The sequence below is a fragment of the Athalia rosae genome, chromosome 6 (genome assembly GCF_917208135.1).
Source record: "Athalia rosae chromosome 6, iyAthRosa1.1, whole genome shotgun sequence".
Lineage (NCBI taxonomy): Eukaryota > Metazoa > Arthropoda > Insecta > Hymenoptera > Athaliidae > Athalia > Athalia rosae.
This window is the reverse complement of record NC_064031.1, coordinates 9222360-9242836: the sequence shown is the minus strand read 5'-3', so window position 1 is coordinate 9242836 and position 20477 is coordinate 9222360. Positions and strand designations below refer to the sequence as shown.

Sequence of the window (20477 nt, the reverse complement as noted above, 5' to 3'; positions counted from 1 at the left end):
GCATCGACTGACGGGGTGCGGTCGGTTTGATCTTTCGCTACGGAGAGCCAGACGCTCCGCTGTCTTGGCCTTTCAAACTTGGCCAATTTATGCGACCTCCGCCTCTATCGAAAGACCATAAATTCAAGGGGTGACCATTTGTCTAGACTCTGGAGGCGCGGTGTTACATCGAGCAATAAATTCGCTTCCTCCCCCCCCACCCTATCCGCCAAAGAGAGAGAGAGAGAGAGAGAGAGAGAGAGAGAGAGAGAGAGAGAGAGAGAGAGAGAGAGAGAGAGAGAGAGAGAGAGAGAGAGGAAAAGAGGTAAGAGAGACACGTTGGGGAATCCATGCAATTTCAATTATTAAGCGGAGACGTTGATATTATTTTTTTTCGTCCCACGTCGTCCGTTGGTTCGCGCGTCCAGGTGTTGTTCATGCCATCGGAGAACGGTGACCGTTTGCCGGGAATGGCCGGGCGAGAATCTCCGATCCTAAATTCTGTCGTCTTCATTTGCATCTGTTACCCCGACTGGATTAAATTTGGCTGGGTATACACGGTTAGACTGTTAAACTTTACGTTTGTATCCCCGATCGCAAGTGTTACAGTAAATTTGTCTTCCGAACAAACCACAAACAGTCACGAATCAGAATAATCGAGTCTCACCCGGCCGCGGCTGAGCGCGGCCAAAAACAGAGTTTCAAAATTCAGGCTGCGTCGTTTCAGATGTGCTCCCGACTCGCGTTGATTCGCCGCAGGTTTCGAAAGAATCCAAAGACCCCCCCCTTCATGAGCAACGACGAAGAAACGATGGTCGAATAGCGCGGCGTTTGATCGTCGAATCCCATCGAGCGAGACCCATTAGATTTCCGAGACATTTCCGACCGGTGGACGAGGCACGCGTTACCATAAACTCCCAAGTGCGAATTACCGAGTTCATGCATGGAATCCATGATTGTATATTAGCTTATCTGGGATAACGTTACTTCTGGCATTCAATGCTGCGATAATATTTGGTATATATGCAGTACAAATACTGCTATTTCTCGGTTCGATGCATCGAGATCCCGGAATACCGTTGCCATTAGTATTCAACGTACGTGTTAATATTCAGCAGACAGTACGCGATGCCCGCGATATTCATGCACTCTGCGATACCGCTGATACCAGATGTTATTGACGTTTCCTGATACAAAATCAACATTCCGCTCGGTTACACTTCCTATATCTTTTTTTCTACTTTTTTTTTTCTATTATTTTCGGTTTCCACGAAATTTACGTACAACATTCTAACGAATCGGTCGAATTTCATTTCAAATCTCTTGTCGACTGAACACGCAGTTTTTTCCCAATTTTATTCAAGTTTGTTTTTCCGTCATTCTCTGTACGATCAGTTATTTGTACACTGTATTTTATTAGTGCATGTGATATGTACGTATGTACATACATACGAATCTGATATATCCATTTTCATAAAGACGAACGAACTGAGAATCGAAATGTACAACGTACTTCAGAAATATGTGTACCTGTAGCAGCGTGATGTACACCGTATTGAATTTATATGTGAAATTAACGAGTGATAGTTCCTGTGTTCAATTTTTTTTTTCTTTTTTTTTTTTCTATCCAAAAATGCGGATATTAATTTCAATTATTTCCATCCGTACGATGTGCGCCGCGCCCCCGCGGTCTATTCCATCGAAATCGAAGCGACGATGGTAGTCGAAAATATATGCCAATTAGAATGCACTTCAAATATTGCTCGCTGTACCGTGGAAAATAAATAAAATAACAACTCGATAGAAAATATCTGTATCGATACGGATACACCGAACCGAATAATCTTCAACCTCGAATAGATATTCTGCGAGTTTGTTTTTTATTCTTCGAAGTACTTCGCGTGCGGTTCTAACTCCATAAAAGCTCGAGAAAGCTTCTCTTTCCCCCTGTTCATGGCCGATGACTTTTCGCCAGATCTACTCCAATTTTGCATCATTTTTGCGGGTTACGACCTTCTGGTCTCCAGCCCCTGACGTAGGTGTGGCGTATAATAACGTGCGCGTATACGCGTGTATTTTACCGTCTCGTGCGGCAGTTCGCGTCTGAAAGCTGATTACCAGAATCTCCGATTAATAAGCGCTAATAATTGTGGGGGAAACATCTCGGGCAAAAGCTTAATTGAATTATACGAGATACTATCAGCGTTATTTTAATTATTAATAATCTCTCTACTAGCTGGCTACAAAGTCGAGGCTAATTCTGAAGAAAACCAGACGCCGGAGGATGTTGGTGGAAGAATTTTTCTACAGTTAGACAATCCGCGTCGGTGAGGGCGCAGTTCTAATTTAACAAATTTGAAAAGCCTGCCGGTGGTTGAACAACTGAGGCGAACATACGTGGTTAATTGGATCCGGGAAGGGGCTGGGAGTGGAACAAAAGAACCACGGAAGATGGAGAGAGAGCGAGAATAGGTCGCTCGCTCGCTACGACCGAAAATAACGTGAGGCCGAGCAACGCGAATAACGCGGTCACGGGAAGCCCGCGTGCTTCGACTAAAAAACCGCACTTCGAAATGCGAAATGAAGAGGGCGATTAATAGAAATGTGGATAGAAAATAAAAAAGGAGAAAGACGGCTGCCCTTGTCCGATCGGCAGCGAAATAATAATTCATTGATTTCTCGCGAGTAGGACCCTCGTTCGGTTTTTAAAAAACCAATCGACCATTGCTGTAATATAACGTAGCGTCGTTTCAAATACCACCTACACATTATACCGGCTTATTTCGCCTACTCGAATCGACGCGCTTCTTTGTTTTCCCTTTAAGAAAGTTTCGCGGCTTATAGAGAGAAAAGCTCGTCTCGTTCGGCATCTCATTCAAACATCCCCTTAGGCGGTAACTTTTTTTAAAGAATATCAACAACATTTGATATTCCGTACTCCTCATTAAGCAGATCGTATTTCGTGCACCCCGACCTTTTTATTTTTTTTTTTTTCCTTCTCTTCCATTAGCATCGTCGTAACGGGTGTACTCGAAGTTTTCCCGAATAATCGGATCGCTCGATCCTAAACGAATGGAATGTCGTGAAAACGACGAATCGGTTCTACGGCACTTCATCCATGTGAGGGATAAAATAACGGACAGCCAGTTTTTTCGCGATCCAACGTAGCGATAAATTTATTTTGAACGAATCGGTGCGGCGATCAATGTTGCGCAGAGAAAGAACAATTCTCCGAGTCGCGGTGGCTGGGGGATAAAAGTGTTTATTTTATTATCAGTGCGTCGCTGATAACGGTTCTTTTACCTTCTTTCGGAAGAACTTTGAACCCCCGTGAGATTTCAACGGATCTTTTTCGCCCCGCTCTTATTCTTCCCATTCTTTTTCCACCTACTTTTTCGTACCAACTTCTCGGCTAGTGTATCTTCCAGAACCAACTGCGGGGCGAAATACTTCAACAAATCCTGAAAAATATACAAGCTCCCGCACCTATACCGCACCCGCTGCTTATTTCGCCGCTCCCATTCGTGTATGGATTCATATTAAAAGTTGAAATTATCTCACGGTTCCCGTGGATTTTATGGAATGTTTTTTTGGTTTTGTTTTTGTCTTGTTTTTGTTTTTTTTTCTCTCTTCGTTTCGGGAAAAGCACCCCTACGGAATATCGCACCGTGCGATTCCTCTTGATATTACGACGTATGCACGTGTAACGCTAAGTAAGGCGATAGCTTCGTACGCTGAGAAAACCATATATTCCCATTCCACATTATACTCGCGATTCCGCTGCAGCAAGCTTCGCCGAGCGAAGTATAATCCGGAGTACTGCGATGTCTACCATTTATTATTCATTATATAGAATATGAAAGCTTTTACGGGCGCAATTCAGTACTCTCCAGATACACGCTCAGATGTAATTTACATATCAGATGCCATACGGAGGCTAATTTATTATCAGCCAAATATGTTGGAAAAACCAACCAAAAGAACAACGAACCCGCGCGCCGACCTGTGCGAGGACGTTTCTTATTTACGGATTCGCGTTGTCGCTTCCTCGAATCCGACGCGATTAAAAATGTCCCTTTAATTTTTTTTGCAACTTTTCATTCGAACCACGTTATCACTTTTACATCGGCCTACGCGCCATTCCCCGGCCCTTGACCTTCGACGCCGTATTTGATTGTCCGGACAAAAAGCAGCGCGGAGCTTATCGGCCAGCTTTTCACCGACGCGTAGGAAGCGGAGGATGGAAATAATATGCTGAAGGGATCCCGACGAGAATGATGACGTAGGGGAAGGCGGACTGTGGAAATTGTTATCTCGTCACACGCCATTGCACCCCTCATTTGCCCGTTGCATGCACATACGTATGTATACGTTATACTTTTATCCGGGCCCTGCGATTCGCGTGTATCTTTATTGGTATAGGTACGTACGTACATAAGCGTCGCAATTTCGGAAGCGGACGGCGAAACGCCTGGTTTTATTCCGAGAATTCGAACGAAAGCCGTGCGTGCATCGCCGATTTATCTACCATAGATCCAAAAGACACATTTTTTTCTTCAGACTCACCTACGAAGACACCGAATGAAACCGGCCATCTTGTTCATCCACATTGCGCGGAAGCTGATCGACCATGTAAGCCGGCGGAGGGTAGAGCCGTTCAATTTTCGACAGTTGCATTTCGCGAAAGGGAATGAAAAATAAAGAAAAAATCACGAACCGACCGAGGAATAATTAAATACGATCTCTACGATGGCAGTCGGAGGGAAATAATACATGGGATAGTTCATATATAGGTACATACATACGTATACATATGCGGGTATTATTTGATAGCAGGTGTGAAAAGGTGTAGATAAAAGCAGAGATCGATTTTGTTATGGAGATCGACTCGTTCGTCCCTTGGGCGTAAAATGTATGGGTAATAAATACTTCATATATCCCGTGGCCGACCTACGGAATACCCATTGGCCATTCTACCTTCGGCCCAAGGGAACCCAGATTTTATTTTTATGTAATTCCGGGGTCGTTAGGGTCGCCGCAGAGGCGAGGGTTAGCTCGGCAAGTTATCGGGCTCCTAGGAAAAGTGCGAATTTGACACCGAACGCGTACTCATGTATATACATATATACGTATATACGTATACTTTTTACTCCCTTCGGTTTCCCCCGTGTTCCCACGTGTATTTTCGAATGTACGTCGAATTTAATTCCGAGCGCGATTTCGCGAAGATCCGAAGCTTTTTTTGACCAACCTACCGGGGGGAGGGGGGGGGGAAATCCTTCGCTTTTCGCGGGGCCGTTTTCCACCGGATTTACGGAAGGACGACGCGCTGAGCAAAGTCCCGTCATATGGCGTCGAGGAGATCGAGTACAACCCGACCGCGGGTATCTTTACACACGTATTGAAAATAGCGAATCGAATGTCGGCCCACGTTCGCAAACAATTCGCCGGAATACATTTCCAATTTTTATAGATTTATTAAATATCGTTCGGCAAAGTCGACCGCCCGGAAGACCCCGCGAGTCTTCTTCCCACGGACTCCCCTTACCCAACTACGTGCCCCAACTCGATCCGCCCTCTAGATGAAATTCTAAACTCATCAACGTCCGCGAAAACGTATGAAGAGAAATTTTAACAAGCGCTATATTCGGTACGACCGGACCAAATCTTATCTTTCACGATACGTACGGCGGATCATCCTCCGCTTGTCTCGGATTTTGATTTTTCTTCGCCGTTATTTTTCACCACCCCGATAACCGATAACGAGTTAGCGACGACGGGACCGATTAATTTGAAAAAAAAAAAAATGAGAAGAGACGTAAGCGGCGGTACGTTACGCTTGTTTTAACCGCGGTGGCGATGGAAAGCAGCTGCAGGGACCGACAACTTTTGATATTTTATTTGTTATGATTATTTACCGGGGGATTACGATCGGGGTATTTTCATTAATTTTTTTTCCTCTCGTTTTTAGTCAGGTTCAGTTTGCACCGGCTGATGATTGCTAGTGACAATGGGCTACCGAATTAAACGGGGGGAAATGCGATTCGTTATTTCAATTAACGACGCGATGCAGGTTGCGAGAAGGGAAAAAACAAATTCAGTTACACGCCCGATTGACGTCGATAACGACGAGGGATATTTTGTACGGCGATACGTCGCTCGCGTCAAATTTTTCCACGGTATATTTAAAACGACGAAAACTCGAAAATTCGAAAACACGAAAATTCGAGGCACAGCGGAGCTGCGGCGCCGTTTCGAAACGGCGGAAATTGATCGCGTCGTCCCGCAGCGAGGCCTTCGCAGGTACGAAAAGAGAGAAGGAAAAATGAATAAATGAACGACGCGGAGGACGAGCGCGAGGATATCGCGCAAGGATACGGGTGACTCGGAAATTTTATTTGACCGTATCACGCATAACAAAAAGTAAAATTCATTATGCTCGCGGCATACACGTCACGTTCTCGTGCTTTATGAAAATATTAAAGTGTCAGAGACTAGATGGGGGGAGCGCTTCCCGCTACCACTTTTACCCCCGTTTCGCCGACGGCTCGCACCCTTTTCTCCACCTCTTTCCCGCCTCATTCTCTACATAAGCACGTGCGAACTTCAGCCAAAGGACACGCACGTGTCTCATCTCGCAACTGCGCGGGCGGCCCTTACCTCTTGTGTGTTTTATAATTTGAGTGGGAGGAGGTTGTACGTACGAACCGCCAACGCGAACCTCCGTGAAGAAATTGCCTTTTCTTTCATTCCTCTTATACGGGGAGGAATTCCATTGGAAAATTTCGATCGACCGTTCGCTCGTTACTTTCGACGAACGAAAGACGCCGATAATTTTAACCGAGATTAGAAAAAAAAAGCCTCGCCGTTAAAATTGAGAGAAGCTCACTCGGGGTGCGACTATACACACGCACACGATACACCCGGTTTATTTAGTAATTATACACGGCCGGTGTACATGCCGCATAGACGACGGTACATTACGCTAGCTACGTATATTTTGCGCACATCGCTGATGCTTACCGGTTGACAAGGGCTGCAAAGGTCGCGTATACACATGTATGTTCAAACATACGCGGTGTCGCGTTTCGATTTAATTTCGTTTCGAAATAAACCAGAGAAATGAGGTCGCGCGATCAAATGTTTCCGTCCGAGTGTTGTTCAAGACTCGGAGGGCGAGAGAATCACTCGCTTTTTTATCGACCCTGTAAAAAAATCCTGACCGCGACCGATTGGCAAAATAATGTAGCGATATTTGAAGCGTTCGGATCGACGTAATGTTCATTTAATTGTGAAAACTTCGAGCATCGAATTCAATTAAATTTTGTTCGGATCGCGGGTCCCTCGGTTATTCCCGCACCTGTTGAGTCGACGAAGCCGGTGGTATTTTTCGACGAGATTGTTTTTTTTCCCGATCTGCCGAATTCCGAAATGAAAATGACGGTGGCGTTATCGAAATTTTCACAAAGTCCACCTCCGTTCGTGCGCATCAGGGTCGCGGGAAACAATGCGCCTCTCTCCGTTGAGTTCTTTATACCGTTCTCTGCACGACTCGACGTGTTTTTCGCGAAACACTTCGCCATTTTCACGACTCGGTTAATTTCGCACGCGTTTCAACGGGACCACCCCGTACGCCGTGTCATTTATGCCGTTTGTGTGTGTAGGGTAATTAGCCCGAACAAAAGCTTCGCATACACCGATTCAGGTGTACACTTGGCCTCCACGAGATTACTTAGCGGTACGACCGCGAGCTGCAGCGATCGCGTTTCTCGTTTCAACGGAAAATGAAAACTATGAAAAATAATCTGAAGCGAGAACATCGACGTAATCAATATTAACTGCGAATCGAGGCGACGACACGAAACACTCGAGGGCAACGCCGTTACAGTCGATGCGAAAATATTGTTACGGTTGACGCCGGAAACGAAATGGCGAAATTCAACTAAAGGGTCAACGCTGCGACGCCGCAAGAAGAAAGTCGTTTCTACGATCCACGATCCACGCGAACGAAATCCCGTAGAACCGCACGATTCGTGCGACAGACACGATATTAATTTTACTACGACTATACACAACCAGCGATATTCCAAATTTCACTTACATGCTCGAACGGAATCAAATTTATACCTAAGCGTATACATATAATACGTATACGTATATTCACGTGTGTACACGAAGCGAAGTGCGCCTGTATATTTTGCGCTAAAAGCGAGCGAGGTAAATGCATTACGCGGAGGTGCATGCACGCGGCGGCGGCGGCGGCGGCGTTCGAAGTAGGTACGCAACTGTGTGCTCCAACCGCTCGTCAATTTTACGGTATTATCGCTCGCCGAATTTCTGTTATTTCAACGGGCCGAAAATAGTAACAATTAATTCTCCGATACTCGAATTATGTATATCGGTTCGTAGATATGTACATACCTATACATATAAGACCGACGCGCGATCGGAGCCAAACTACACCGGTCCCCCCAGCTGTGCAACGTCATGCCCGAGCACCACACACGTGAGTCGAAGTGCTCGAGTCATCGCTACGGGGTTGGTTATATTGACGGCAGTTGACAGCGTTGCGAGTAAACTTCCTCTTCAGAAGCAGCCGTGGCTTTCGCGCCAAGAGCTGCTGCACATTATATCGCATGTTTGCAAACACTTTAAGGTGCTCGTGTACGCACGTAATACATATACATATAGGAATATGTAGCCGGCTATGCGTATATCGTATTTACTCGGGATTCCCATGGTGCGCGTGTACCGTATTCGGGTCATACTCCGTACCATGAGCGAATCGCGGTGCACCGGTTGATGTGCGAGATTTTTCGAAATCGTGCGCATCGAACGTTCCGAATATTCGTCTCTTCGTGTCACGATAATCGTGGCCGGATCTGAGCGGAAAAACCGCGACGCGCAGATCTCGCGCGAACGTCGAGCGAAACGAGATCGATTTATTATTTAGAAAAAACAAAAAAAGAAGTTTCGGCGTTTCGCACCTAAATTACTCAACACCGCGTAGCTAATATCTATAAGGTACATTAACGGCGTGCAGAATTTAGCTGGTAGACGTAATTCCCTGGGGGGGGACTGGAGTTGTCTTGAAGTCGGTAGAGGGACTGCAGCCGCAGCGTAGCGGCAACCGGGGCGTTAATTAGTAATTAATGAGTTGTACAAGAATTTTGGTCTTGAAAGATTTATTTTCAAAGTGAAGCAGCGGCAGCGGCAACGGCAACAGCGATTCCCCTTATCGTTATAACGGAGAGTAATTATACGGAATTTCGGAACTTCGGTAGAGGTGGACAGAGGGAATTGAACCGAGGACGGGGGGATGAGGAATGATAATCGGAAATAATTTTTGTTCGCGAAGCTCGAAGCGTATCGCGTCGGTATCGCTGATGTGTGAAAATTAAGTTTCTCATCGCATCGATATTTATTTGAAAAATAATTTACTCCGACGTACGCGTGAACCTCGATGAAATAGATCTGTACGGCGCGATTCACATCTAACCGATCCACTTATATTCCGTCCTACCTCCTCCCGTTGGATTACGAAATTTTATCCGATCGTAATTAAAGTCATCGTGATTAGAGTGCCGCATATTTTACGATCCGATGGTTCGCTATAATCAATGGGGATTTGAATTTTTCGCGTACTTATCATGTAAAATATACGAGTGAACAGGTCCACCCGATGAATACTAATTAATCAAACTATATACGTATATACGTAATTTGGACGAACTTAAATCGTCCCCGGCTCGCAATTCGCCAGAGTATATACCGGTGGCATGCCTTGCAGATTAAAGCAGATCCGTAACTTCGTTCTTAATTTGAAAGAAAGAAAAAAATCGGGATGTATATATGTATACCTATGTGTATCCATGCGTATAACATGAATAATAATATCACACCGTATTTATTTATCTTAATTACACAGGCGGTTATATAATCCGCCGAGTCGCCGAAAAACTCCTATGAAAAGCTTCTCGAGTCATTTATTATACTCATCTTAAACGTCAAATTTGCACAGTGTAATTGAAACCGCATCGGTGAAACGGCAAATTTTCCTTCCTTACGATCGGTAGAATTTTAACTAACAAGGCTGTTCTTTTTGTTCGAAAGAACCTTTACGGCTAAGTTACGTACGGCGCGTACAGGTACAACAATTAATCACGTGCGCAGCTGGATTATAAAAAAAGCTCGTGATTTTATAAGCGCGCGTAGCGCGATCTCGACGCGATAGTTTTAAAATGGCGTCCGGCTACACCGTGCGCCCGCAATACCTATACCGCCGGCGGATTAACGCTCCGTTAAAATTAATAGCCCAAAGTTTGAATTTTAATCTGATGATCCAAGCGACGATATATAGCATGAGCACAGTTTACGAATAATCATTATAACGTATTCACATACATGTATATATATATATATATATATATATATATATATATATATATCTACCTGATTCAGAGACCCATATAACAACGGATGTGTGTGCGCGCCAGACCACTTAGCCAGTGTTCATTTATCACGGCGATATTCCTCTTCCTTACGTCTTCGTCGCCCCTCCATCTGCCCATCAACACCCTACGTAACGTCGGTTCTGCGCTAATTATTTAAAAGTTTTTAGTATCGAACTCGCGGGACGATTTTACTCCGGATAAATTGCAACGCTTTTTCCATCCCCCGTAAATATGATCCACTTGGTAATAGTTACCTGTGGCAAACTCTTAGACAAAACTAGGTGTACGCTACGGACACCGGAGTGTAAATATAGCGATCCTCGGGGAATCCTTTTCTCAGCTGCTTTCCAGAGATCCGATATATCCCGTGTACGTACATACGTGTGCCACGGTGCGGTGTATACACGGAAAAATCGTATGTATGTAACGCGCGGTGTGCATGCCGCGGAATGAATTACGTGCTCACGGCGCACCATATGAGATTTTATATTCTTAAAATTTAGTACGTGAATAATAAATAGATATCTCCGACGTAGGTGTTTGTACGATACACATTGGCCGCTCTATGTATCGCGCGTGTACACGTACGTACACGTACACGTACACGTGTGTAGCGCCGCACGTGTTGGCGAACGTAGGATGCACACGTATGTATGTACAGAGGTCTAGACGACCCGGATAGATTTATTAATAGTAGGTACGCGTACCTATACCTACCCACCTACTACCTACTAGCTACTACCTACTACCTTCCGACCAACAAGCGGCACTTTTTCTTTGCCGCGCAGTGGCTGCTTTTATGCGGCCTTTTTGCGAACGATAAATCTTTCGAATAAGGTAGCGTTACAAAGCTTTTCAAAGGCTGGATCTTATCTCCTGGCAGGATATTGTGAAAGCCTACCTTTTATATTTTCCAACTTGATCCTTATGCCAAATATATATTACTTAGGCAGAATAGTTGCGTGAGAAATTTATCAAACATAAAATATGTACAAGGTGTCCTAGATTTTTAAATAATGGATCTGTGACGACTGAAAAATCGTTACGAACGACGAGACACAGGCGACGGGAAGATGCGAGAATAAAATCGTTTACGAGCGAATGTGCATGGGTAAAAATAAGGGGGATTAACAAGCGAGCGATCGGCTTGGCGATCGGGCTAATTTTCATTTCGTAATATTTCGGATTTTGCCGATAGCCGACGATCAGATATACCTGTTGGTAACCACATGGACACCCACGTTACGCGACGCCCGTATGTCGAAGATCCGTTGAAAAAGGTGCCATTCTTTCGCAATTTGTTTCATTTCGAGTTCGATTATTTTGTCTCAAATTCCCTACCAATCACACCGCGATTGATCCTTGCTTTCTCCCACGATCTCGTCGACGAAAAAACTTTTTTAATCGCCATACGAGACTTCGACATCGATAATTGTTCACCTATATACGTTTTGACGTGAAATCGCCAATCGAATCGGCATAAGTTTTATACAAGTCGATGTACCTATTTCGTCCTCGATGCGATTGGTCCCGAAAAGAAAAAGATGGATAAAAAATTAAATGAAAATATACGAAAGTCGTTTATCCCGGGGGACCTTCGTCATCGTTGACCGCGCCGCTGTCCAGGTATTTAAGGATGTTTTGTCGCTGACCGTCTAACGGTGGGCGCATATTGCGAAGATGATTTATTACGCTGCCTCCGAGGAGATCCGCGTCTCTGGCCGAACGAACCTTCGCGGGCGATATACCACTGCGTTTTGCTCCAACGATTAGGGGAAGGTGGCCGATCAATCAGGGAACGATTAACCAGTTATGATCGTAAAACCGACGAGTGGCTGGCGGGAATCAGGCGACGCTTAATATATCCGGGAAATAAATCATGGTCCCGATAATACGATCGCCGATAAAATCTGATCATTTTTTTCCTTCCAATTCCGCGATAATATAATTGCAACGATGTTACATGCAATTGTACCGGGGATTACAACAATTAACTGGGGTTTTTAGCTTCCGATTTGAATTTATTGGGGAAAGAAAAAAACAAAAGAAAATAAGAATACAACGTGCGGGTGAAAGTTTGGAGAATATTAAAAAATATGAAAAATCGTTTAGCGTTATTTGACAAAATTATTTTTCGACCGAATAATATGATCGCGAATGTAATCCGTAGGCACAATTGTTATTCGACGTAACATCGTTTCGCCTACGACGCGTAATAGTATGTGTATATTGAAAACGTGACTAATTTTATATCCGATTCAGGACTCTGTGCACTGACACGGGTCTAAATACGGGAACAGTAATTTCGGGCATTGCTATTAGGTTATAAATAATTCCGTTGAAATACGGAGAATTTGATTTACATGAAACTGAAATTGAATTGGCGTGATTATGTGCTCATAAACCTACAATCGTGTTCCATTGAGTATTGATTTGTCGATCGATCGGTATCGGTATACTATCGACACGAGGACTAATTACATCGCGTATTGTAACCAATACGTTTATAACTAGATTCGAAACGGGAAATCCCGCGTACCGAGGAACGACGGAGTCTTTTTTTTTCGTCACAGTTCCAAACCGACTTCCATTCGAATTACCCCAATTGATTCCCCTGTCCTTTTTCGCTTTTCCGGTCGGTTCAAGTTCACTTTTTCGCGGGTTACTCCGATCTGGATCTCTGCACCCCTCGACATATTTCTCCTTCTTCGAATTTGTTTGTTTTTTTTTTTTACTCTCAATCTTACTCGCCTCTGAACAAAATTTGCCAAAAATTACGCCCATAGGAATAAAATAAAAGTAGAAGGCGATGTGTATTGATATAAATTCTCTCCGGTATCGTAACGTATAGCAACGTGTTATTCAGTTCACTCAGCTTCCGCGAAAAGTTTCTCAACTATATGTGGTATACGTATGTACTACGTAAAAATATATCAGCCCCGTTAGTTTAAAATGACACTTCAAAACAACCCTGACCTTTGATATACGCATACCCATAGCCAACGAGTCGTGCAGCCGTATACTTATATCCTCGTGATTTGTATCGCGAATTTTTCCTATTTCTTATTTATTCATTTGTTTCCTCGTTCTTCAACCAGACGAGAGAAAAATTATTCATGAAATATGAATGAAATTTCACGGAGAAAAAAAAATAGAAGAAGAAGAAAAACCAAAAAACTTGGCGGTTATATTCCAGTCGCGTTTATCGGAAGGATGAGGACAAAATTTATATCGATTGCCGAAAGAAGATCGGAAATAAATGTTTTTTTTTTTTGTTTTTCAACTTCTACGCAATTACATTATACGAGCGTCTAACGTGATCTTAATTTTCGCGTATACATACGAGTAGCAAAATGGCAGTTCCGCGTGAGGCAAAAAATGACGAAGGTATAATTTACAGCCATAACCGTCGCCCTGCAGTCCGCTGGGGCTGCGCACGCTTGATTAATATTCAAGTTTATTTGAACAAAATGCTTCGTGTAATATATCCTAATTTTTCGTCGACGTACGAAACACCCGGAGCCGTTTCGCCTCTTCGCGGTCCTCGTGTACAAACGTGTCACATAATTCTCAACCAAGGAAACGAGACAGTTAAATCTTTTAAACTGTTTCTAAATCGTCGTATTCATTATACAACGACCCGGAATTGTATAACGTTCAAATCCTTTTATAAACCCCTATGCTAATTTTAACGCGCCTCGTACACACGGCATAACAACGGTACACGTATATAATCAAACGCGATTAAAAATATTGCCTTCTCGATGTCGCGATTAACACCTGCACAACGAATTGAGTACCTCATTGTTCGCCGACCGTTTTGCACGGCGTGCGGTTACTTCAACTCTTCCGATCGCAATTATTCCGAAACGATAACGATCGACGTCTTTCAGCGGCTCGATGTCGTTGAAATTCCAGATTCTACGATCGATGAAGAATTCACAGCGACCACGGAAACGCGTTTATATTAACGGAGGAGGTCCGACGAACCGCGAGGAAACGTCCCAGCGTCATGAAAAGCACCTGATAACTATTCAACCGAATGATATTACAATTTTTTTTTCCTTTTTTTTTTTTTTTTCTCCCACAGTTCAAACGGTGAAACGCGAAGGTAGACCTTGGCGGAAGGGAAAAATAAAATAACAATAACAAAAAAAACAAAAAACAAACGAAAAAAGAAAAAGAAATTCTTTACAAAGGATCAAGGTAGAGTTGCGTGTGAACCGAACAGGGTGTAACGAAATGTGCGTCGCCGTTTCACCGGGTGATTCTTCAACCGAAGGTAGACGAAAATCTGCTAAAATCATACCGTTTCCAAATTTATTTTCACCTTTACGAAAATTTTCGCAACGCCAAATTTCCCTTACTCTCTCGGGAAAAATTGTAATCGTCTGGAGAGAAGGTGTCTCGAAAAAAAAAAAAAAAGAAAAAAAAATGAACGATAACAGCAATAAGGAACGAGTCGATGAACGAGCGACAAATCTACGCGGGTAAATGAACGGGTCGGTTATAAATTGAGCGGGTGAATTAGTGAGACGCGAAGTGCTCGGCATTTCGCGAATAGTTATATGCATTATGAGCACCCGTAGCATATAATATATGGTAAGGTGACGACTACGACGGTGTTGAGGGCGCAAATAAGCAGGTATAGGCCTTTATTAAGCACAGACAGGGGAATCCCATGGAATCACCACGCTAATCGCCGAGCTCGGTAATTACAATGAATTGAATAACGTGTGTGCGTATACATCGCGTGTACGCTGGTGTGCGTGTGCGCGCGTACACGTAGATCGATTCCTCGAGGAATTTGGTGAGATACTTGCCGCCGCAAGTATTTCGGAACAACGTCGACGGTAGTCGCAGGCAAACGGAGAAATCTAATTTCACCAAGTTCGCTAAACCGTTAACCTCAGAATTAGTTATCCACGTGGCAATATACATCCGATATACCCGTTATGGTATTTACCCTCTACGTATTACGTCATCGTGCAAAAAATACGAGAGCATTCGCATCGTGTATTGTAATAAGAATTATGGCGAGCCCTTTCGCGGCGGCACGACGAGCGCGGATACGTCACGTCCTTCTGCTCCCCGAGGATCGACGACTGATTCCGAATCGAATATCGCTCGCGCGTAACGCTCGTTTAATTCCTGAGAAAATTGATTTGATAAACCAGGCTGCGTAGGTGGCGAGTTTGGATTACAAATTCTGATATCCGGTTCCCCCGTACAGCTGTGCCCCGGCTCGAACGCTCGTTTACAAAGAGTATTTCTCCCCGTTGGTGAAAACGAGGAGGAAAAAACGAGCGGCAAAGAAGGTGGATTCCGTACAGCGGTAACAGCCAGTCCGGAATACGAAGCCTTAAGAATTTCAGACACGTCTCGCCATCGCGCATGACTTTTTACGGGGTATTTGCGCAGAGATATGTTGATGTGTAGCTAGTCACAGCAGTTGCATAACTATGCGCGAAACGGATGTCCCGGACGAACGAATCCCTCTCACCTCGCGCTCACGCGATACCGGATTATTTTCACTTTTGCACCGGCTTTCGCTTACTTTATTTTCATTTTCTCGCCAATAACGGGTTCTCCCGATCGATGGAAAATCTAAAAAAAAAAAAAAATATCCAGAGCACACACAGGAGAGATTGAAAAAGCGATGCTCGCGGTAATCGATTCGGAATATTGATTTTCGTTCCGCCGTCTCCGCAGGCGAAGTCATCGTCGTCGTCATCGAGAGCGATAAAACCGCAGGGATAGGGATAAAAGCGTACTAAGTTGACGCTAATTGTTCATCCCAGGAACTGAGGTAAAATAATGAGGAAAACCGTCCGCGGTATAATGGCGCGTATGTTTGTGTACGTATGTTGGCACGTAAACTCGAGCTTATGGTATATAACGTTGAGATTAACATGAACCCTTGGCTTTCGTGTCTCGGTAAACTGGGGGGGAAATTATTATTGTGCTCGTACGAATTCTTCTCTATGCACACAGAGATACCTACTACATATTATATTACACATCCGAATGTACACATGAGAAAATTCGGGGTGTCGTAAACGCGAGAATAGTTACGACGACGTAAGTTAACCGGAGGGTGGCCCCGAAAAAATCCACGAACAAACGTCGAACTTTTATTTCTCAATTTTAATTTCCTCAATGACGATGTATCTCGAACGATTACGAACAGATTTCCGTATTTTTTGGACCCGCTGCGCAATTTCAATTTTTTTCGCCCAAGATTCGGTGAGATTTACACCATAGATATATCTATGTTTACACGTTTTTTCGCGCGGCCCGACGCAGCTGCGGTGCGTAGAGTGCGATCTGTTGAGAAAAGTTGAGTGAGCAATGAACGGGAGATTTTATCGACGGAACGTATTACTCGCGGGGGTGTAGCGTCAGAAAAGAGGGTAGATTTTTATTCTACATAGCTAATCATCCCGTCCCTATCAAGTTTAATTGCGCCAACTAATTACTACTAATTCGCTGATTCAAATTTAAGCACTGCTACCGACTCCCGTGACGAGACACCGCTTTTTTCGTCAAAATATATATACCTATATACGTATACGTACACGTTCAACCCGCGTTACATAATGTACCCGACCATAAGCATGTACTTTCCAGAACGCCTCCGCTTCTTTTAATTACAAAAATCTCGACCCGCCGTCCAAGAATCTACCGTGACAACGACGACGACGACGACGAGTATACATATACATGTATAAGGTTGATTACAGATAAAACTCAACTACCGAAGCTGCCATTTTTATTACATTCCGCCGATTTCTTCGCGACTTTATAATTGCGAATTCAAAACTCTTCGAGGTCGAAATAAGTCGCGACTAAATGTCCGTGAAACTTCGAGTTGGCAATGAAAAAAATAAACGTATCGATATCAAGGGTGGTAAGTGTCGAAATCATTCGTACACAAGTACAAGTACGTACGTACGTACATAGAGCGAGGCGCCGAAGTGGCTGGGTCGCCGTAGTTACATTCTCGATTATAAATCGATCGACTCTACGCTCCCCGTGTCGCGAATAAAAAACTGTTCGAAATTTGTCTTTTAGATTTTCTTCGCTAATTCATACCGAGAGCGCCCAATCGTAACGTCAACTGTTGCGTTCGACTCGTGTAAGCTGCAGTCTACGCGGCGGACGCAGCCCTTTGAGTCTGGAAATTTTAGCGTTAATAGTTGGACCGTGATGTGATTCGCAAACTTATGAGGGTTTCCGGGCTGCCCTCATCTGGTCGAGGATTCGCTCTGCGATACCTAGTTTGAAAGCGTTCGCGTTCGAAAAGTTTTCCATAGGTGCACGCGTTTCCCGGTTAAAACAAAGGGAACGGAGATCCTCGCGAGGGGTATCCTTTTCCGCGACACTCGTTCCTTTGGAAACGAACCCTAATAAGCCGCTAATTATCAGCTGCTTAGTTGTCTACGGTTAGTTATTTTATCCTCTTACCGTTACGACGGAGTTGTAACACCCTTCATGCTCCACCGCCGAATACATCCAACATCCACCGACATCCGATCAACTTTTTATCCACCGTTATCACTTCATTCACCATATTGAGCTACGAAAATTTACCGACTGTTATATTCCAGAAAAGTTTCTTTTGAGGAAGTTCATTTTCACGTCGATTTAACCAGAAGAATTTACATCGGCGGACTTATCTTTTATTCTCGGCTTATTTTCACGTCGTGAAAATCCCTGGTTTTCGTTGAGATGAACATTACGGCGATCGGGGACGATTCGGTGGGGTGAATTTTTGACCCCCGTTATCGGCAGCGACAGCGGTCGATTCGTAGCTCACGCGAAAATGTACGGCGACGATGCGATTGTTGAGCGTTGAAGTTGAAAAAGTGATTCGAATAATTATCCGTGGCGGTATGGAATCGCTGTCTGTAATAAGGGAAATTGTTTAACGCGCGTTCGCCGGTGGCTTTAAAAATCACGCGACGTAGCAACGCCGGACGTTGAATTATTTAAAAAGGTCTTGAAAAAAAAACAAAACCGGGGTTGTTTTCTGTAGAGGGCCGTTATCACCTCCGTTTATTTTCACTTTTCACATAATTGCTTTCCAGCCGTGCGACGATCTCGCGACGAGCTCTTTCCAATCCTCGAAATGTAACCGAGTGACTGTCGTTGCTTATTTTATTACGACCGTAAAAAACCAATTTCTGATTCAATGTCTCTCGCGGTTTTCAGGTACACGTTACACCCCCTTGCCAACCGCAACAGATACCACCTTCCTCGAGATATTCGTCGAAATGTTGAGGAAAATTTGAACACCTTGAGATAATGTCGGTGGCTGCCGATGATACCCACGCCATGCCTCGAACTACATATCCTGAAATTATCGTTTCAATTGTTCGTCATGCGAAAAAATAAAAACGAAACCAACGATCGGCGGTGTGCGGGAAACGTGGTTTATTTTATTTTATTAAAAGCTGTTCGCATCGGGTGGTGTTCCAAGTAACGTGTCAACTTGGGATGAATTCGTCACTTTTTTCGTGGCTTCGTATCAATCTCTCTCTAATATTATGACACTGCACATGGCGTACGTACGAGGGCGAGTACACGCGATGCGAAATTGCAGCAGTCCGGGCATAAGTCCTCGCGGCAATGACTACCGCGTCACTGAAGAACTTCGGAAAAGCTTGCCGCCAGGACATCCGGCGCTTGCGCCTGATGCTCGGCTTTTCAACCCCTCCGAACATCTCGAATTCTTTCTCAATATTTGCTACAGCGAAACGCGAAGCTTATAAATTTTGAATCGGAGATCCTGATTAAATTATGAATAAAAATACGATTCGTCGACGACGTTCATTCCACCGCCGATAGAAATCAATTGCTAATATACGTCGAATATCCTCGTATTCGAAATCAAATTTGTACAACTACCGGCCTACGTTCCTGTTCAATTATATTTTTCGACAAACTTGGATTCTTCCATACGATTTTATCCGGGTAGTTCGCTCGCTAAATCGGGAGGCTCGAAATCGAGCGGGTGACCGACTGGCGCCCAACTTTTTATCCCGAGGACGACCGTCATTGCGTCATGGGCTTCCGGTCCTGATCTATCCGGCAAAGGGTAAGGCGATAAAAAGCGGCGTTATACGGCACGCGCATAGTTAGTCATGTCGACAATTTGATAAAATGACGCACCCGATCCATACGAATGAGGCATTTGAATTTTACAACTGTGAATACCGTCGTTGAAGAATTCTCTTGTTGTTAGCATTTTTCTCGTCGAAAATATTACACCGACAATTTCATCGTATCTTCGGGACGAAATATTTAGTCACGACGATATTGACGAGCGAACCATTTCTGGGGTTGGATTATCTCCTTCGTAAGAAGCCGAACTTTAGCAATATAAATATTCCCACGATATAGCTTGGAGATTTGCCAAAAAATTATGAACAGCCGATGATAAAATCTCGATGAATTCGTAATGAGATAACGCCGCTCCTTGTGTGCCTGCAACGACATTCAAAGCTTTTGTTTGAATACCCACGCGATACGCGAAGGTTACTCAGAGCTCATCTGATTCTTATCAGCACGCGGAGAAGTTCGAATTTCCATTATTCGGCAGAATCATTGATAACGTTTACCAAAAAGTTCATCACTATTGTGAACATAGGTTCGATCATTTTCATACAATATTCCGCCCTTTCCATAAAAATTTCACACCCCGTGCAAAATTAATTCGTTCGGTTCACGGGGCCAAAAATTTTTCATTCGTCAACTCATCATTCCATTTACTCGCAACGTTCGTAGGCCATAGACCGAGCACGGTTCGAACAAGTTTCGTAGAGAATGACATCTGCAATGATCGCGATCAATTATCGGGAGTGAAAGGAGATGAGACTCAAAGACGAACCGGGTCGGACGACAAAAACTTTCATTAATTAAGCGCGTTACTTCGCAATCTCATCTTCTTTGTCGGCTAGAATGTAAGCTGATGGATTCTAATTGTTTTACCAAACAGCTGGGCAACATGCATTTGCATATCATAACCATGAGCGTTCAGCA

The 20477-nt window shown here is 44.0% G+C and overlaps 1 protein-coding gene across 1 annotated transcript in view; it reads right to left on the bottom strand.

Annotated features, from left to right (window-relative positions):
- The window catches only part of LOC105690372 (suppressor of lurcher protein 1), a 251708-nt gene extending 231315 nt beyond the window's left edge, over nucleotides 1-20393 (bottom strand). Inside the window, exon 1 of the mRNA XM_012408103.3 lies at nucleotides 17901-20393. Within this exon, the coding sequence (XP_012263526.1) occupies nucleotides 17901-17948 (48 nt within the window). The 5' untranslated portion in view covers nucleotides 17949-20393. The remainder of the gene's footprint in view (nucleotides 1-17900) is intronic.
- Between the last annotated feature and the right edge of the window lie 84 nt (nucleotides 20394-20477).